At 31.3% G+C, this 21639-nt stretch overlaps 2 protein-coding genes across 3 annotated transcripts in view; both read right to left on the minus strand.

Annotated features, from left to right (window-relative positions):
• Positions 1-11820, minus strand: part of LOC115890695 (nose resistant to fluoxetine protein 6-like) — a 36003-nt gene extending 24183 nt beyond the window's left edge. Inside the window, exons 1-4 of one of the 2 annotated variants that reach the window (XM_030910998.1) lie at positions 11554-11820; positions 9592-9737; positions 892-1121; positions 742-836 (exon numbers count right to left, since the gene is read on the minus strand). In XM_030910998.1, the coding sequence (XP_030766858.1) occupies positions 742-836; positions 892-1121; positions 9592-9737; positions 11554-11629 (547 nt within the window). In that variant the 5' untranslated portion in view covers positions 11630-11820. Of the gene's footprint in view, positions 1-741; positions 837-891; positions 1122-9591; positions 9738-10048; positions 10098-11553 lie in introns of those variants that run through there. The other variant, XM_030910999.1, reaches the window with a different exon arrangement.
• A 4818-nt stretch (positions 11821-16638) lies between these two features.
• LOC115890638 (nose resistant to fluoxetine protein 6-like) overlaps positions 16639-21639 on the minus strand; it is a 34036-nt gene continuing 29035 nt past the window's right edge. Inside the window, exons 10-12 of the mRNA XM_030910933.1 lie at positions 21385-21574; positions 18369-18511; positions 16639-17092 (exon numbers count right to left, since the gene is read on the minus strand). Coding sequence (XP_030766793.1) covers positions 16886-17092; positions 18369-18511; positions 21385-21574 — 540 coding nt within the window. The 3' untranslated portion in view covers positions 16639-16885. The remainder of the gene's footprint in view (positions 17093-18368; positions 18512-21384; positions 21575-21639) is intronic.

Below are 21639 nucleotides of genomic sequence, written 5' to 3' on the forward strand. Positions count from 1 at the left end.
TCCACAAAAGAGAAGGAAACGGGGAAGAGCAAGGACAAACTGGATGGAGGGTGTCAAGAAGGCGATGAGCTCAAGGGATCTGCGTGACGGAGACTGGAATGAACAAAACCAATGAAGGAAACCGAAGGACGTTTTAAAAACGATTCTTATATAGTGTTCTTCTTATAGTCCGTTAGTTAATATGTACATTCCTTAGGTGCGATTCATTATAAATTTAAAAAGCTGGCAACCGGCGGTTTCTTAGCGATAGACTTACAATAAGTCGATCGTCTCCATTAGAAGTTCTCATACGAAAGTTCCTGGACGTCTAGATAGACGTCCCCAGTGTACTCTATGGTATTAAGGTATTTTTGGAACCGGAATTTTATAGCAAATTCCCTGAACTAAACAAATATAAAGCAATTCATTTGAAAAACTAAAACTTGAGAGTTGAGAGTAAAAATACTAAACGACATAATAAACATAGCGATATTAAAATTCAGTTTAAACTAATTTTTACAGCTTTAATCTAAATAAAATATCTGTTACAATACTAAACGTTCTCTAACAATAATTCTCTCTGTTACAATAATTTGCTCTATATAGTAAAATGAAGAGCTGCTCGGTGTCTTAAATTATACAACAAATTTAAACATTTTTGCCAAAATTTCAGTTAGTCAGGTTTATAGACTTTAGTGTCAATGTCGATATTATTGATGACGTGCATCGGAAAATGTTTTGCGATTACAATAGATACATTACCTAATGATTTGCTTATATATATCGACTTCCTTATAACTTTTTCTTCATAAAGCGAAGCAAACAATACGAACAAAACATATGCACCAAGTACTCCCCTAAAAATGAATTCGAAATATATATTTTGTTGCTTTGAAATAACAACATACTTACGCTACCACCCAATCAAATAAGTCTACAGGATATCTGGATGTTGCACCTTGACAATCCAGTGTTGTGACGTTTCCAGCTAATCCTAGTAAACTCATTTTTTGGTCATAGCAAAACTGGATTGCTTCTAGGGTGGAATCTGAATTATTGTATTCATCTGGACAGCTTGTTGGGACACACAATCCATGACGTAGTTGAGTGTGATTGTAATTTTGAGGACTGGAACTTACATTCTACAAAAAAAAATGAAAAAAATTTGTCATCTAGTATTTTTGATAATTAAAATTTCTTTAATTCTCTATAGTTAGATAAAATTTGAGTCATTATCTTATTTGTCACAAATACAATATTATTTATTTTTACTTATAAAGTACATTTATTGGTCATCAACATCATCATCGTCATTTTCAGCTTATTCAACCATTTCAAATTATAGCCCATACAGCACATCAAATCACATTTACGAAGTGTTTACATTATTAGATGTAGACACAGGGTGACACAATTCCCCCGATGTAAGTATGCTACGTTTACACATTATAGTTTAACACGTATGCACAAAGGTTAAACGTCCGCCTCACAATGTAACCACAGTATATCATTTACGTATACACAAAGTAAGAGATACACAGTGTGCCGTAGGATACACAGTGCTTGTGTATTACCTTTAAATTATGTTTACACATTGCAGTTGTGACTACCGCGTGTATACGTATGTATTTTGCTTCGTATATACAGGGTCCGGCAATAGTGCGTCGGGCATCTGTAGCTCCAAGAATAAAAAACTTAAGAATTTGGTATAAGTGCAAACCTAAAGTATGTACCAGGATGTATTTCAGGAGAATATTTTAACTTCTATAGGGTGGCTCAAAAAAGTGTGAGTGGACCTGGATGATTTTTTTTTAAATGGAATACCCTGTATATTATTGCATTTTGGATTCCTTTCAGATCATTTTACATAACCCTAAGATATGAATAAATATATTACGATAGTTTCAGAGATATTAAAAAATAAATAAAAAATATATATTTTCAGCCCTTCTTAAAAAAACATTATTAAAAATACAAGAACTGTTCTGAAATCAAAACTATATTAGATATTTACTTTAGATGGTCTGTACTTACTTTGCTATAAATATGAAAATCGTAAATCATACAGGATGTTCAAAATTCTACGCCAAACTTTCTAAAATATAAAATAATTTTTCTTTGTTTTTTTAAATGGAACACCCTGTATATTATTTTTTCAATAGATGGAAATTGGCATTTTCCACAGTAAATTTTTATCAAAGCCACCTAATGATTTTTTCTCGTATTTTACCATTGAAAACGCAATATGAATTAATACTGCGTGTATCTGCGAAACCGTTAAAAATTTTGAAATATGCTAAATACAAAAAATGTTCAGTTTTTAACTCTCCATCTAATAAAAAAATAATATACAGTGTGTGCTATTTAAAAAAACAAAGAAAAAATATTTATATTTTAGAAAGTTTGCCGTAGAATATTGAACATCCTGTATGATTTACGATTACCATATTTATAGCAAAGTAAGAACAGACCATCTAAAGTAAATACCTAATATAGTTTTGATTTCAGAACAATTCCTGTATTTTTAATTTTTAATAATTTTTTAAGAAGAGGTAAAAAATATATATTTTTGATTTATTTTTTAATATCTCTAAAACTATCGAAATATATTTATTCATATCTTAGGGTTATGTAAAGTGATCTGAAGGGAATCCAAAAATGCAATAATATACAGGGTGTTATTACCATACCAATTAAAAAAATCATCCAGGTCCACTCACACTTTTTTGAGCCACCCTATAGAAGTTTAAATATTTTCCTGAAATACATTCTGATACATACTTTAGGTTTGCACTTAAACAAAATTCTCAAGTTTTTTATTCTCGGAGCTACAGATGCCCGACGTACTATTGCCGGACCCTGTACATCTTGTGGTAGATAAAACTACTTCTTATGAACGAATTTAGGAAATAATACAAGTTTTGATGCCTAACTTTTCGTTCTTTTTAAGAAATATTTATTCAATGATACCAATTATATCTTTTTAGAACGAAAATTAGGAATGCAAAACTTTGCATTTTCCAAAAGTATCTCGATCGTAAGTTCAAGAGAAGTAGCCTTAAAATTGTTCCATTTTTGTTTTGTATTAAATGTACCATTTTTCTTTCATAAAATGGATTAAGTGGTTAAAAAATAAAATTCTTATATTTCTTTATATCATGGAACGCAATAGCGCAAATAACACAATAATAATAATTATTTACACTGCAGAAACCAGAAGTAAGAAAACACTTTAAAACAACAGAATTTGCATCAAAATGTATTAAAAATATAAGTACCTAGACCTAGAATAACAACATACTAAAATGGTAAACACTGGTATATCGCCACGATTTGGTGGACCTCGTTTAGTCATTTTTTCTCCTCTTTTCCCTCCAAGCAGTTGGTTTATTAGCATATTCATTCATCGAGCACTCTTTTGGACTTTGTTGTATTTTATTTCCAGATTAACAATCTCAACCTTAAATTTTATATGAAACTGATTAGTTGAATATTAAACATATCTGTATATTGATCCATCAATAACTTACCGAATATCAGTGTAAGAAGTTCTTTGAAGTGTTTAAATCTTTATTTCTCTGGTCCATTTAGATTTTTATTATTTCCAAATTAAAAAAAAATATATTGCAGAGTTAACTCAGCTAACCTCTTTATCATTATACGAGAATATTTGGAGTTTTCATTCATTGGAGTCAAAATTTGGTAAACTGGGTATCGAGTAAGGGAAGAGTCGCTGCTATAATATTAATAATACTCTTAGGAAGGTGTAACAAGGTAATTAAATACTTGTACTTACCTTAAAATCTCTTTTAAAGTACACACAAACAGAACATTTATATAGAGCTTCCGAATGATAAAACAATAATGGCTGCTAACACATACCACTCCTAGAAAGGAGAAAGGAGAGAGGACACATAAGATACACTTGGTCGGTGTGTCTACGCTGAGGCTATCCGCGCATGCGCACACCTTTATTTCATGCTAGAATGTAGACACAACAGTACACTATTACAAAGTGTCTATATAGATATTTATATTATGTGTATACGTCACGTTTTTACAAGGTGTGTACTATAGGCACAACTATGATACGAAGTATCACACATACATATGACTTATACATTGTATGTCTCATATACCGACGTCAGATTTCATCATTTTAATAATTATTTGTTACGTTAGAAAAAACTCTTTAGAATCTTGAGTGCATACGGTATACAACTAGTAAACACTGTATCACACAATTTTATCAATATAAACCTGCGTGTATCTCATATGTATATGTTAGAACTAGATGAACACTTAGGTTCACTTTAACATATGTTGTTTCTCATGTGTCTCCCTTGTAAAAACGTAATTTCATTTGGACGTGCTATATGGGAGTCTAGTTCCTCTCACACATTTAGATACCCTCTTTGTAGTTGGATCCATTGTTATCTATTGGTAAATTGTTAAGGTATTCCTGTCAATTTCCTAACATTATGGTCCCATCTCATGTTTGGTCTTCCACGAGGTCTCTTAATTCCTCGGGGGTGCAATCCTGTAATTTTTGTGGTCCATCTGTTGTCCGTCCTTCTTGCCAGGTGTGCTGCACATTGCCACTTGAGGGATTTATTATTATTATTATTCCCAGCATATTTCGTTCCATTGAGCGTTGTGTGACATGCAGTTTGCTTATAATGTCCGTTTTAAATGTCCAGGTTTCGCATGCATAGGTCATGACTGGTAGACTTTGACCATTGAATAAAGAAGAAAACATTCGGTAGATAGAAATAATTTCGAGATAGAAAGAAAATCAAATAGATTTGAATATGATTGAGTTTCTTCCATAAGTACTCTTTGCTAACTTAATTCTTATGTTGATTTCTGGTAGTAGAGATCTCGAGCTGTGTACTAGTTGTTCCAAATATATATATTCTACTATATCCAGTGTTGTGTTATTTATTAGAATGTTATTTTTTTCTATTACTAGTTCGTTGTACAGGGTGGTCGAAATTAGTCTGTTTTAACAGAGAAAAGCTATTTCCTAACTAGATAGAGCAAAACCGACGATAGAGCCCGAAACCGGGCTCGATTTCTGAGAAGCGTTTAATGGCATAAAACCGTCTGTTGATATTTTCACTGCCAACTGAGATACGGGGTCTTTTTGATTTTTTTACCATTTGGAAAATTGCTCATAACTTTTGTATTTCGCGAAATAATAAAATTCTGTAAAAACGTTCTTGGGGCACTTTTTTAAGCACAATTCAGTGGCGTAGTCTTTTTGTTTCTATACTTGCTCTTTTTGACAGAAATAATAAAAAATATAATTTTTTAAATAGAAATCATAGTTGACTATGAATTTAAAAAAAATGTTGGCGTTTAACCCTTTCCAACGTTATAAAGTTATGTGTATTTATTTCTAAAAATGAGAGAAATATTAGTTTTTTATCTTTGTATCGAAACGGGCCTTGGTTTTGTGTTGACCTATTGCCTAATTATTTTTTCTCGCAATTTAATTTTCTATATTATTATTTATCTGCATAATTAAAAACTTTTGAAAAGGTAAATCAACATTCTATATTAGTATTACCAGTTACAATTAAAACGCCAGGGTTACAACTGAACTACTAAATGGAGAATTGGGTTGGAAAAAGGTGCCCATATCTTGGTCTGCTAGGTCCTGCGATTTAACTCCTTTCGACTTTTTTATGGGGGAAATTAAAAGACCTTATATATAACTGAAGAACCATTGGGACGAGAGAAGAATAATTGTTGAAGGCTACTAGCACAGAATATCTAGCTACGCAACAGAAGCCTCGTTACATGTATAAAATTGTAGGTAGCAAAAGGAGACAGGCTTTAAAAGTCTGTCTCCAAATCAGATATTTTGATGTGCTAGTTTCGCTACTACATAATAGAGGGCAATAAATTTAAAAGAAAACAGTTTTCTACAAACAAAATTTAAAAGAATTTTGTGCAGTGTTGCCAATGTGTAATTCATATCGTAATACTTCCTGATAAAGCCAACCTTCAAATTTGCTACATCATTTAAACATATTAAAATAGATCAGAGCTGTTTTTTTCAGTTTGCCATGTTAGTTGGAATTAAATCTTATGAGCTAAATTACTATCACTTCCTGACGTTTGATTGTATAATTGAATCCTGAATTTTCATTGTAATTCGGCGACAATATAATAAGTATTGTTCTACTATTATGATACCACTTCCTGACGTTCGATTGTGTTCATACCAAGTTCATATTGTATAATCGGGAAAAAACGGCGTTAGCGATAGCTATGAAATTAATATCACTGTCATTTTATATGTAAATTTATATGGGAAATGTCATCGATCGACCTTTTCCAGCCAACTGGACGCCGTTTTTTTCAGAAGCATATCAAGTGATACCATAATAGAGTACTATATTACGATACATGGCGTTCGATTGGTCTTAAACTTAGTATACTATATCTTCAGTGACATTGTAATATCATGGTACCATGGAGCATATAAAGTGGTACCTTCTATAGTACCATATTTGATGACATAGCAATATTAGATACATGGCGGCAATAGGGCTTAAACTTGGTATACTACGTATTTTCGGTGACATTGTAATATGATGGTACTATGATGCATATCATCTGGTACCATAATATAGTACCATATTATGTAATTGGCGTTCGATTGGGCTTAAATTTGGGATACTACGTATCTTCGGTGATATGTCACTATGTTATTCACGTAATATTATGGTACCATGGAGCATAATAAGTGGTACCATAATATAGTACCATATTACGATACCATTTCCTGGCGTTCGATTGGACTTAAACTTGTTATACTACGTATTTTCGGTTACATTGTAATATGATGGTACTATGATGCATATAAAGTGGTACCTTAATATAGTACCATATTTCAATACCATTTCCTGGCGTTCGATTGAGCTCATATTTGATATATACTTGCGTATTTTTGATGACATTGCATTATTATGGTACCATGAAGCATATCAACTGGTACCATAATATAGTACTATATTACGTACATGGCATTCGATTGGGCTTAAACTTGGGATACTACGTATTTTCGGTGACATTGTAATATGATGGTACTATGATGCATATAAAGTGGTACCTTAATATAGTACCATATTACGATACCATTTCCTGGCGTTCGATTGGGCTCAAACTTGGTATACTACGTATCTTCGGTTACATTGTAATATGATTGAACTATGATGTATATAAAGTGGTACCTTAATATAGTACCATATTACGATACCATTTCATGGCGTTCGATTGTTCTTAAATTTGGTATACTACGGATCTTCGGTGACATTGCAATATTATGGTACCCTAAAGTATATCGAGTGGTACCATAATATAGTACACTATTATGATATAATTTCCTGGAGTTCGATTGGGCCCAAATTTGGTATACTTGCGTTTCTTTATAAAGATTTGTTTAATTAATAATTTTAATTTATTTTACGAATTTTAATTTATTGTTCGATGTCGTGACAGCAACTTTTATGCCGAACTAATAAATTATTAATTGTACCTGTGTCACTTTTTAAAATCTACCTAGGTCTATATAAATAACGTGGCAAACTGTGTTTTTTATAGTATTTTTTAGTCAGTTAACATTTTTTGTACTGCATTTTAATAAATTATTTAAATTATTATTAAACTTATATTTCATTACTAACGTTCCAGCATTAATAAATATCACTATCAATCGCCCTGTATATTATTAATTTTAAAAGAAATTAAAGGTATTTTCTTAGTTAACATTATAAGGTATAGTGTATATTAAAAATGTATATGTTTTGTAATAATATACTTAAAACTATTTTAATAGCCAAAGGAATAATTAATATAAGTGTATCTGACAAGAAAAGAAGAATAGAAAGAAACACATACTGCATTATACACAATAAATGAATGGGATGCCAATTCAAGTCTTTTTGAATCTGGCAACTGTGCATATTTAGCCGAGCTATAAGGCCGTCGACGAGCCGTCGATCCAAAACCGAAAGTTCAAAATTTCTAATTATATTCTGATTATGATATTGTCGCGCCATCTAGTATTCTATTTGTGCAATTTTAGCTCTTTCATTTCGAGTATTTTTCTGTTGCGTAGCTAGATATTCTGTGCTACTAGGCAAACTTTTGGACTTATTACTCCAGTTCGCCTAATCAATTACTGTTGTAACCCTGTGCTCAAAAGATTTTTATTATGTATTCAACAAGGAGGTCCTCAGTTTGAATATCTTTGATTTTTTTAGAACTATATTTGTCACTCAAAAAATACGTTTTTTTAGGTTTGTTCTTTGTTTATTGTACCGATTTCAGTTGTAATTACTAATACTAATAATTACCTACCATTACTACTAATATTAGAATGTTAATTTACCTTTTTAAAAGTCTCTAATTATGCAGATAAATAATAATATAAAATATTAAATTGTGATAAAAAAAAATAGACAAATGGGTCAACACAAAATCAAAGCCCGCTTCGATATAAAGATAAAAAACCTAATATTTCTCTCATTCTTAAAAATAGATACCTATAACATTATATAGTTGGAAAGGGTTAAACGCCAGCGTTTTTTTAAGTTCATAGCCAACTATGATTTCCATTTAAAAAATTATATTTTTTATTATTTCTGATAAAAAGAGGCATAGAAAAAAAACTGACTACGCCACTGGATTGTGCTAAAAAAAGTGCATTAAAAACGTTTTTACAGAATTTTATTATTCAGCGAAATAAAAAAGTTATGGGCTATTTTCAATTCAAAAAGACCCCGTATCTCTGTTGGCAGTGAAAATATCAACAGGCGGTTTACGCCATTAAACGTATCTCGGAAATCGAGCCCATGACATCTATGTCGGTTTTGCTCTATCTAGTCAGAAAATAGGGTTTCTCTGTTAAAACAGACCAATTTCAACCACCCTGTACATTACTTTAGTTTTTGCAAAATTCATTTTGCTTGCTGTATTTGTTCGTTAATTTGTGCTTGTAGTTCTTCAGGACTATTGGCAATTAGGACTATGTCACCAGCGAATCTTAGATGGTTAAGATATTCTCCATCTATTTTTAATCGCTTGAGGGTCCAGGCTAGTTGTTCCATATCCATATTTCATGATATTTCATAATATAGTATACACAAATTAAAATATTTAGTTTAGGAACAGAGTTAAACAGAGCATCTATCTCTTCTTCAATAGAATTTTCGAAAGTCGGCTCAAGCTTTAAAATGCTTAAAACCTATAGTACTTGATATTAAGATTGATGTATACAGGGTGACAATGTGAAAACGAACAGTATTTAATATTGCCTCTACCGTGCTCTCTAGAATTCTATATAAATTACATTATTTTTTTGAGAATTTTATAAGGAACACAAAAATGATAAAAGAAATAGGGTTTGCCATTTAAAATTTTAGGGGTTGGTGCCCTGGGGGTCAAGGGGTTGAAAGTAACACGACAACAAATGCCTCAAAAATTGTCCCCCTTGATATGTAAATTGACGTATTTCGCCAAATTTTCATACTATCATCGGTAGAGGTAATATTAAATACTGTTCGTTTTCAAATTGTCACCCTGTATATTGTGTCTTACCTGAATTATATTCCATATTAAACTATTTTTGTCCAAAGGTCTCAGTTGATAAGTAAAAGTACAATAAAGAGCCTCATTTTGGTTCAACATGCAATGGTCAAAATTGTCCAAGTGGAATAATTCTGGCATAAGGGCATATTGGTCATCTAGAATAAGTATATTGATGTTGGTATATCACATACCAAACGAATGAAAAAAAACGGCGTTAGAGATGGCTTGTAAAAAAATCACTATCATTTTATGTGAGGGAGTGTTATTGATCAACATTTCAAAGCCAACTGGACGCCGTTTTTTAACATACGGTATTATAATATTATAATATACTGAGTGTGGGGCATATAATATGGCAGAAACAAAACTTTCCAAGAAATACGAGAATTAGTATTGGAATTATCTTTTTGACCACTTAAATTTTCAAATAATTTAATCATTTGACTACAAAACTCGTATATCTAACCTAACTAAAACTATAGAAAGGTCTTCAAAATGGGATTTATGGATTTTCTTAAACATCTAGCCAAAGCTATTACAAATCCTATGATCCAGGTTGGGTCTTCTGGTTGTCCTACCAAAAAATTTCAAGAAAACTAAGACTTTTTGGACGAATATTGAAAGACGATTGTATGCGAAACAACAGCTGAAAAGGAGTAACTACAAATGAGAAGTATTTGCTCCAGGTGCTCTTCCAAAATAAAAAGACACACCTAGTATCTCTGTACAGTTTCAAAAAAAATAATTTGTCCTACAGTGCTCAAGAAAAATAGGTTTAAATTGGTGCGAGTACAAAAATATGTAAAAATATTACTTTTTTATGTGTACCACGTAATTTTTTAAATAAGGTTTGATTGTAAATTTATAATTGTGCCTATTATGTGTATTTATTTTTAAGTAACTCATGTAAACTCATAAAAGTAAGTATAGGGAGATACAAACATACATCTTATTTTCTGCTAAATTATGTTATTTAATAGATGTGTCTACAAGACCACTCTGTAGCGACAAAAGGATACTTAGTCCGTGAAGCCAAGTAAAGCCAACACCCTGTATACAGGGGCGGATACAGAAATTTATTTTAGGGGGGGGCCAAATAAAAGGTAATGTAGAATATGCTTTTTAGAGCGCCATTTTTAACCTAAAAGCCTAATATTTAACACAATTTAGAGATTTTAGGGGGGGGGGCGTTGGCCCCATGGGCCCCCCCTCTGTATCCGCCACTGCCTGTGTATTATTAAATTTTAAGTTTTTACGATTAAAGTAAGTTTGATTAAGGTTCGCCGCATTTTAATCTACTACTTTTGGAAATATTTACGTTTTTGTCAAAATACAGTAAACATTTTAATGCTTATTCATTCTCTAGGCGCATTTAAGTTTTTTAAACCAAATATTGTACTGAAGTTTTTCTATTTACTAAATTTTGTAACACAATAATAAAAATTAAGTTACTTTATACAGAGTGTCTAAAAATTTATTTTAAATAATTACTAGCTTTAAAGGGCAATAACTTGTTTAATTTAAATTGAACTCCCTGTATATTTTACGTGAATCAGATACACAATTGAATTGTCTATCCAATTATATCCAAGATCAGGTAGGCTAAATAGCATTAAAAACTTTCATACTCTTGGAGAAACGAAGCCTTAAAATTTTTACTATAATATATTTCAAAAACCGCAAGGTTTAAGTGTGATAAACCTTAATCAAATTTACCATTATTTCAATCGTAGAATCTAAAAATAAAATAATGTACAGGGTGTTCCATTTTAAAAATACAACTATGACTTCCTTATTTATTTGGGACACACTGTATCTTGTAAAAATATTTTTAAATTGTAGCCCTTCACTGAACCCAAAACTTACAATTTGTAAAAATCTAAACGTTTAGCTACAATACTCCTTATCGTATGTGGTGAATAACCCTGTACATGGCAATAATAATAATAATAAAACAAATGTTTTACTTACCTGGTACATCACATAAAGCTCGTCCAAAATATAAAACTACAATTAAAACTAAAACACCGCCACTAAGTACACTCATCGTCACAAATTAACCAGAACTAAAATAATTAAGAATCTACACACTGACCATAAAACAAAATCTGCTCTTTTAGCATTGAAGTTTTTTACATAATCTTCATTTAAAAAATGTAACACAGTTTTAAGAAACATCTCTTACGCAGCCGGTCCGTGATCTTGAAGATTTCGACATAATTATTCGGTTTAAAATATGTATTGGGGTATTTTACATATAGAAATAAACAATAATGAACTAAAATGGCATGTATTTGTAATTTGTATTGAGATATGCATGTTTTTGTTTGTCCGAAGAATATTTTCTATTTTTTTTTACCTGAAATGCTTAGACGATTTAAAATGATATATTTCAAATATAGGTAGATTATTTAATTGTTAAAGATAGTGATGCATGAAATATATCGATAAATTATAAAATCGATGGCTTATTAAAAACATCGATAGATTTAGGAGAAATTTTTTTGGTTACAATGTATAATAAATATTTTAAATAATGCGTACTAGAAAAAATAAGAAAAGCTGCTGTAAATTTATAATAAATGAAATATAAACATTGGGGAAATATGTAGATTGTAGATAGATCTCAAATTCGCATAGTGTCAATATTAGAATTAATTCTTTTACAGTCCCTCAGCACACTACATCAAAATATAAAGATTGTTTTTCCTATGTGGCTCCTATCCTATTAAATAAATTTATAGATGACTTGAGTTTGCCATTGGTATAGTCATAGAGTTGGTACAGTTTAAAAGTAATAATATATTTATATAAGGATTCTTGCCACTTAACTGCTGATATAGAAATTTAATTCTACGCTGTGTTAATTAGTTGTCAGTTTGTCGGAGCCCTACTCCATCATCAGGTGAGCTTGGGCAGATCCACAAAATGACAACCACAACGCAGAGGTAGTTAATTCCGACTTGTCGGAAAGTATCGGTTAGATATTAAGTCCAAAACGGGAGATAGCGGCCTGCGTGCAATGGTAGTACTTTCGTACCACCGGGGCGCAACTATCGATAGTAAAAGGATGGTAAAAGGCTTTTTTTCAGGCAAGCCAAATTATAAAATAGAAAACAAATTTCTTGCAGTATATGTATATAATAAAATTATATAACGATTCTTGACTCACTTAATTCTTCTCACTTAACTGCTGATATAGAAATTTAATTCTGCGCTGTGTTTGTCACAATGTGGATCAACCTGTTCTCACCACCGGTTTCAGAGCCTTACTCCATCATCAGGTGAGCTTGGGCAGATCCACAAAATGACAACCACAACGCAGAGGTAGTTAATTCTGACTTGTCGGAAAGTATCAGTTAGATATTAAGTCCCGAACGGGAGATAGCGGCCTGCATGCAATGGTAGTACCGTATGATCGAAAAAAAACGGCGTCCAGTTGGCTGGGAAATGAACGTCGATGACATTTTCCATATAAATTTACATATAAAATGACAGCGATCTTCATTCCATAGCCATCGCTGACGCCGTTTTTTCTCGATCATACGGTACTTTCGTACCACCGAGGCGCAACTATCGATAGTAAAAGGATGGTAAAAGGCTTTTTGTCAGGCAAGCCAAATTATAAAATAGAACACAAATTTCTTGCAGTAGGGTATATAATAAAATTATATAAGGATTCTTTGCCACTTAACTGCTGATATAGAAATTTAATTCTACGCTGTGTTTGTCATAATAATGTGGATCAACCTGCTCTCACTACCGGTTTCGGAGCCCTACTCCATATCATCAGGTAAGCTTGGGCAGATCCACAAAATGACAACCACAGCGCAGAAACCGGTAGTGAGAGCAGGTTAATTCACATTGTGACAAACACAGCGCAGAATTAAATTTCTATATCAGCAGTTAAATGAGAAGAATCAAGTGAGTCAAGAATCCTTATATAATTTTATTATATACATATACTGCAAGAAATTTGTTTTCTATTTTAAAAGTAATGTACGATTTAAAAATTGAAATGTATATTTTAATTAATACCTTAGTTTTAGAATCTAAGTTTTAATTTTATTTTTTAATGTAATATTTAGGTTAAGTCTAGAAAACATGTTTTTCATTCATTTTCTTAAGGTGGAGTGGAAGAATGGGTAACACCAAACCTCCAACCTTTTGTGTAATATAGATTAATTATTGCTCTATTTGTTCTTCTGACGACGGGAAGAGATATACCTTTTGGAAACTTAACCATTTTTGTCGGTTAGGCAAATTTGTGTTATTAGTAAAAAGTCACAGGCAAGCTGGTTTCCGTCTGAATTCAACGTAGTTGTGTTTACAAACAATTTTTTTTAATATTTTTTAGATTGATTCCAATATCGAAAAAAAATTACTGTTTTTCACAAAAAAACAGCCCCACATAATATTTACATTATTTTCTGTATTTGTTACTCAAGAAATCGATATTTATTTGAATATCAACATCTCTATTCCAGGTAGGTGAGATGCTGTATAGTATGGACCAATTATTATAATGATAATACGAATATTGTATAACGATATTTTTTAATAGCTTGTGCTTAATAGCTTTGGGTAAGTGTTAAGCAATTGTACCTGTTTCAAAAATACAGCGAGTATTTAAGTTAAAAATGGTATTGTACCCTGGGGCGCTTCAGATGGAATTTTGATCGCTTGTTAATTAAAGGTTAGTCCACACGCAACTGATGAAACTGTGAAATTCGTCAGGTTGAATTTTATTATAAATTTATGTCTCTTAATCACTATAGCGTGTTGTATAGGCTTAACAATATACAAAAGAGTAAAAAAATAAAAGAAAATTAAAAAAAAATAAGTAAATGTAGAGAAAGGTAAGTTAATTATACAGGGTGTCCCAGAAATAAGTGCAAGTATTTTAACTGGTAGTACTATTGGACCCCATATACACGCCCTTGAGGTTTTTGCCAAAAAAAAATGTTGAAAATTTTATATTGTTCTTGACATTTTCCGGAAAATATTGAAAAACTTTTGAGTGCCACTTTTCGGGAAATTGGTTTATAATACTTCGAGAGAATGCACTATTGCCACCTACGTTATCCACATTCTGTAAGTTATAAGTTGACATTTTTAAATATAGACAAAAAAAACATAAATTACGAATCTAACGACAACATGCTAAAAAACGAAATGTCTATTTAAAACATTTATTTAATTATCTACATAATACATATACAGGGTTGTTCACCACATACGACACGGAGTATTGTAGCTAAACGATTAGATTTTTACAAATTGTAAGTTTTGGGTTCGTTGAAGGATTATTAGAGCTACAATTTAAAAATATTTTTACAAGATACAGAGTGTCCCAACTAAGTAAAAAATATTATAGTTGTATTTTTTTAAATGGAACTCCCTGTATATTATTCTATTTTTAGATTCTACGATTAAAATAAAGGTAAATTTGATTAAGGTTCATCATACTTAAACCTTACCGTTTTTGAAATATTTTCAATTTTATGAAATTGCAGTAAAAATTTTAAGGCTTCATTTCTCCAAGGGTATCAAAGTTTTTAATACTAAATATTTACTGAAGATTATTTATTGACCAGATATTGTGTTGCAATAATAAAAAATTTACTACCTTATACAGAGTGTCCAAAAATGTATATTAAATAATCACTAGCTTTAAACGGCAATAGCGTGTTTAATTTAAATGGAACACCCTATATATTTTGCGTGAATCAGATGCACAATGTAATTGTCTATCAAATTGTTTTATACCATTTTTACCTATCTCTTCAAGTTTTCGTAGAAAATGCATTTTCTTATAATTTAGACCTCATTTATCGCTATACCCATGGAATATTGACATTTTAGATTATTTTTAAAGATGTAACAAATTTTCCAAGAGTACAGATACTAATATTGTCGATATAGCTCGCTTATTTCATAAAAAAAATTTAAAAAACTGTTTAAATATTTTTGTTAAAAAGGACCAATTAATATGATCCCAGTATTCAGACTACATTAATTGACTGTTTATGTTGATTAATAATAATTGCTCCAAATACTAAAAAACTGTATTTTGTGTGTGTATTAGACAGTGTGGTAAAAAGTATCGCCTTATAAATTTTATTTCATTTTTTGACGAATGCTGATTTGTAAAAACAGAGACGTTTATTTTCATAATTTATTATTATATTGATTTCTGAGCCAAATCCACATTTATTTAGAATACTTTATTAACTAAAACAATTTAAAAGTATGTAATTAAGTAATTTTTGGTCGGAAATAATGGTGGTATATTTAATTCGTATACTCTTTTATAAAGATTTAAATAGTTTTTTTGGTATACCAATAAGCTTGCAAAAAAATATGTTGCTTAAAAAAAATCTGAAATGTCAATATTCCATGGGTATAGTGATAAATGAGGTCTAAATTATAAGAAAATGCATTTTCTACGAAAAGTTGCAGAGATAGGTAAAAAATGGTATAATAAAATTTGATAGACAATTAAATTGTGCATATGATTCACGTAAAATATACAGGGTGTTCTATTTAACTTAAACACGTTATTACCGTTTAAAGCTAGTAATTATTTAATATAAATTTTTGGACACTCTGTATAAGGTAGTAAAACTTTTATTATTGCAACACAATATCTGATCAATAAATAATCTTCAGTAAATATTTAGTATTAAAAACTTTGATACCCTTGGAGAAATGAAGCCTTAAAATTTTTACTGCAATTTCTTAAAATTGAAAATATTTCAAAAACGGTAATGTTTAAGTGTGATAAACCTTAATCAAATTTACCTTTATTTCAATCGTAGAATCCAAAAATAGAATAATAACCCTGTATGTTCCATTTAAAAAAATACTATATATGATATAGTATTTTTTTAAATGATATTTTTTTTAAATAACTATGATATTTTTTACTTATTTGGGACACTCTGTATCTTGTAAAAATATTTTTAAATTGTAGCCCTAATAGTCCTTCAACGAACCCAAAATTTACAATTTGCAAAAATCTAATCGTTTAGCTACAATACTCCGTGTCGTATGTGGTGAACAACCCTGTATAGTCTTAAAATATCTAAGTCAGTACAAAAACTATTGCAGTTATAATACCGTATGATCGAATAAAAACGACGTCCAGTTGGCTGATAAATGACAATCTATGATATTCCCTATATAATTGTACAGATAAAATGACAGCGATCGTCATTTCAGTCATCGCTAACGCCGTTTTTTTTTTCAATTATATTTTATATCTAACAACACCGTTATCTAAATTTTCAGTTCATTTTTCTCATATTTTGGTGGAAGCTGCTTCTTCTTGACGGACATCCTGCTTATTCAGATCCACAGCTTTTATATATTTATTGGCTGATATTTTTGGTTTTGGTGTGTTGGACAGGAACATTTTCTGAATGGCCGAGATGGGCATTTCTATGACAAGACATAGTACCAGTCCAGCTACGTATGAAACGCCCACATCTCCGATAACCTCTATAAACTAGTAAATATGAATAAATAAATACGTTTTATATAAAAAAAGATATAGAAGAATGTATATGAGATGATATACAATTATAAAAAAAAATCTTTATGAGATAAGTTGTATTTAGTAGGTATATTTAGAATTGTATTTGTAGTTTCATGATCAAATTTAGTATCATCAAGATGTATATCAACATATGGTTATCCCAAAACAATTTCCGATGCACGTGATCAACTTTGAGTGACAAGCGATGGCGACAGCGCTGCCAGATTGTGATGGATTTATGCAATAAACCTTAATTTAAAATTGACAAACAACATATTTTCATTGTATCATTTTGTAAAGGGTTTTACGTTTTATTTTTAATTTAATAACTAATATTTTAGTGATTAATTGATGTATGTGTTTTATGGCTTATTTTACTTATTACATATTGGAAAAAACTAGTCCATTATGAAGATTATTATAAGCGTTATTATTATGAGTTATTTATTTATTGATGTACATCTTACAACACCATAAGTGGTAATAACAAATAAGAGGGTGCTATTAATGCACAAACTAATAATCACAGAATTTAATAAAAACTAACTTTGAAAGTGGTATAATGTGCTTATCAATCAAACTTACTTTTCTGACTGCAGTCAAGGGTAATAAAGGTCCATTATGGTCACGTTCTCGTTCAAAATAGTTTAAAAAAAAAACAGGGAAGCTACAAGCTCTTTGCTTCGACTGTTTCGGTATATTTTCAGAACACAATTTCAAGAAATGCAATACAAAGACTCGAAAAGTTAGTTCTTAAGAGTCTGTGTTTAAAAGTGAAATTAAAAAAAAAACTATGAAAATAGGCAAAAAACGAGAATTACTCGCAAAGATTCAACAACAACCAAGTATTATACACTATAATGACACTAGGATAATTGTCAAATAATATAGAACAACATTGCTGAACACGACGCAGTGTAACCAACATAGCGATAATAAAATTCGGTTTAAACTAAATTTTACAGATTTAATCTATATAAAATATCTATTACAGTCATTTGCTCTATAAAGTAAAATGAAGAGCTGCTTGGTATCTTAAATTATACAACAAATTTTTAACACTTTTGTCAAAATTTCATTTAGTCAGGTTTATAGACTTTAGTGTCAAAGTCGATAAGATTGATGACGTGCATCGAAAAATGTTTTGCGATTACATATCCTGGGTGTATTAATATTAGCTGCATATCTTATTGTTTATGAAGAAATGATCTCTTTTGAATTTAAACCACTATGTACACTTACTCACCAACATGGTATCATTGGCTGATATGGGATACCGGACAAAACCGAGTTTCATTTGGATAAAGAGAACGTGGATTAAATAGCAGCTAAACGTTAGCCTTCCTAGAATTTGGACTATGTCGTTGTCCATTAGCCACAGCACAAACCCTGAAATAGACCAAAACGATTTTTTTTCTTTGTTGACTTAGAGATCATTTGAATAGAACTCTTCCAGAATATAGAGCTATATTCTGGAAAAATCCTCTAAGTCATCTAAGAATTATTAGCTTCATTTCTAAATTATTTTCAAATATATTAAGTCCTTAATGGTGCTATACTATAGGCACGGCATATAAATCACACGGCAGGCTAACTCTGCCTAGATCCCATTGTTTAAAATTTCTATAAAATTTGACCTTGACAACACCATTATGGGTGCCGAGTCAGGGCCGGATTAAAACGTATGAAAACATTTCCCAGAAAATAAACTATTGATAGACAGAGCCGTATTAAAAAAGTACTGCAATTGAATTTTATTTACACAATACTTTTGTCTAAACAAATGAATCGTTAACCGCGCATACTCCTCGAAAAGTAAAAATGAAAAAATCAGTTAAACATTTAACTGTAGAGAAGAGACAATTTAAAATTAAAAACGTGCCAGGAGTTACAAACAAGAATTAAAGAAATAAGTATCCAATAAAATATATATTGAACAATATAAACAGGCTACGTACAAATTATGCCCTTCAATGGACATAGCAAATTTTGTTAATATTCAAATTGCACAAATTAACAAATCAGCTAAAGGAAGAAAAGTAACTGATGAATTTAAATATAAATGTTTGACGATATACTTTTCCGGGCCAAAAATATTCAAGATGCTCTTGACCAATCTATTTTGCCTTCCACGTTCAGACCTTCCACGAGACCCAGAGACACTAAGAAAATGAATATATGATCGATAGTAGGATAGACATCGATATCAAATCTGGATAGAAAATCTTAGTGTATTTAAGACTTTAAAAAGAAAAGTTGAAAGTTTCGATGAACCGGATGAACTTAATCGATATTGTGTTCGATGTATTGATGATCAAGTGCAATTTATTTTATAATAGTGGTCGTGATAATATTGTAGGTTTTAAGGACCAGAAGAAGAGGAGCAGAGAGTTTAAACCAGCTTGGGTGTCTAATGTTGTTATGGTAAGTCAAAAAAAGAACGAAATAAATTAACCCGCACGCTATTGCCATAACTGTTTTTTAACTACAACTGACTACGACACTGGTTAATTTCTGTTGCTGGCACCTGGCTGGCACCCATAATGGCGGCGTGCGCAAGGATATGCGCGTAGCGTTCGCGCCAAAGCGAGTCGGCCTGCCGTGTGATTTATATGCCGTGCTATGGGTTCGCAAAAAGTATTTTTTTTTGTAAACAAATATAACAATATTAAGAACTTAATGTATATGATGAATGATAGCTTTAAAAAAAATCTCATTAAGTAATGAGACAACAAAGTTTGTTGCCTATTTGAGTTTGACTTATTCAAAAAAAAATACATAGTGTTGCATTTGAAATAACAAAGTTTTTATGTAAAATAAATATTTAAAATAGACCAGCAATTTTTGATACCCCTGTATACATTTAAGGAAGCAATAATTTTTTTAGTAAAGTTCATTTCTCTACCTGGCAAGTCAGCACAAGTATTAATTCTGAAAAGTAATGTACAAGATGTTGACAAACTTTTTTATTATAGCATGCATATCTAAATATTATCTTTAAATATCTCAAAAACCAAAGTTTTTAAACATATGATGGTGAACCCTTACAATAAATGCCTTATTTTATGTCCAAGAATCCAAAAATGAAATAAAATACGGGGTGTGTTCCATAAGAAAAAATATAATTTTGCTATGGATCTTGGTTCTGACACACCCTGTATATTTGAAAGTAATTTTAAATTATGCGCATTGCCTTCCCACATATACCTATAAAATTTTTTATTTCTATATCTTTCCGTTTTCGTATAAGCAACCGAGGCGAATGAGGTGCGCCACCCTGTATAATAACACAAGTTTACAAATTCGGGGCAACTTTTGGACCCGAGCAGATGAGAACGATTCTTAACGTTATTTGATGACCTGAACTCAGATCTTCAATCCGTTTGTCAAGATTGGCTCTAGTTTTCGAGTTCGCGCGTGGCAGTAGCACTGCGCTCTTATAACGGCCCGGGTAGTTGACGCACGGTCAGTTGACGACGCTGATACCACTTGTAAACCCACAGGACGTTTTACCGCCACCTCTTCACATTAAACTTGGCCTTATTAAGAACTTTGTCAAAGCGCTCAATCGCGAAGGACCGGCTTTCCAGTACTTAACCAAGTTGTTTCCAAAACTATTATACGCAAAAATCAAAAAAGGAATATTTGTCAGACCTGATATTCGAAAACTAATGGCTGATGCAACGTTTACAAAATGTTTAACGCTTGATGAGGTAGCAGGTTCAAAATGTTCAAAATGTTGTTCACAACTTTCTCGGTAATCATAAATCACCGGATTACAAGCAAGTAATCGACAATTTGTTGCAAAATTACCACAAGATTGGAGCTCAAATGTCTTTCAAGATACATTTTCTGCATTCACATCTTGATTTTTTTCCACAAAACTTGGGCGACACGAGCGACGAGCAAGGAGAGCGGCTACACCAAGATTTAGCGAAAATCGAAAGGCGATACCAAGGATTTTGGGACGAAGGCATGATGAGCGATTACTGTTGGGCCCTAATCCGTGAAACAGATACAAAGCAGTATAAAAGACGCAGTTCAACCTCTGTTCATTTCTGATTTATATTGTTTAATTCAATAGATTACCGTTAACGGTCAAAAATAGTAAAATAATGAATTTATTGAATAATTCGAAAACTAGAACCAATCTTAAAAAATGGACTGCTGATTTGGATTCAGCTCCAAAAATAATCTTAGAAATTGCTTTTAGTTGCTCAGGTCCAAAACCGTGTATACTTGTGTAATCACACTTTACTTACAGCCAATACGGTGTGTCAATCCCAAAACAGCTATACACATACCCAGGGCAAAGAGGTTTTTACCACAGGCCCAATAGACAGCACTGTCCAGAGCTGTATATTTGAAGTTAGGATCATAAAAAATACCAGCAACAAAAATTGTGGATAGGCATAGACCAAAAGTTAGGATCCACCACAGAACTACCAAAATCTGTAAACAATAAACTACTTTCAAAATAATGAATACTAATCATCCGCATTAAAAAATCTAAATAT

The sequence above is a fragment of the Sitophilus oryzae genome, unplaced genomic scaffold, assembly GCF_002938485.1.
Source record: "Sitophilus oryzae breed Bouriz unplaced genomic scaffold, Soryzae_2.0 scaffold_907_pilon_pilon, whole genome shotgun sequence".
NCBI classification, from domain to species: domain Eukaryota; kingdom Metazoa; phylum Arthropoda; class Insecta; order Coleoptera; family Curculionidae; genus Sitophilus; species Sitophilus oryzae.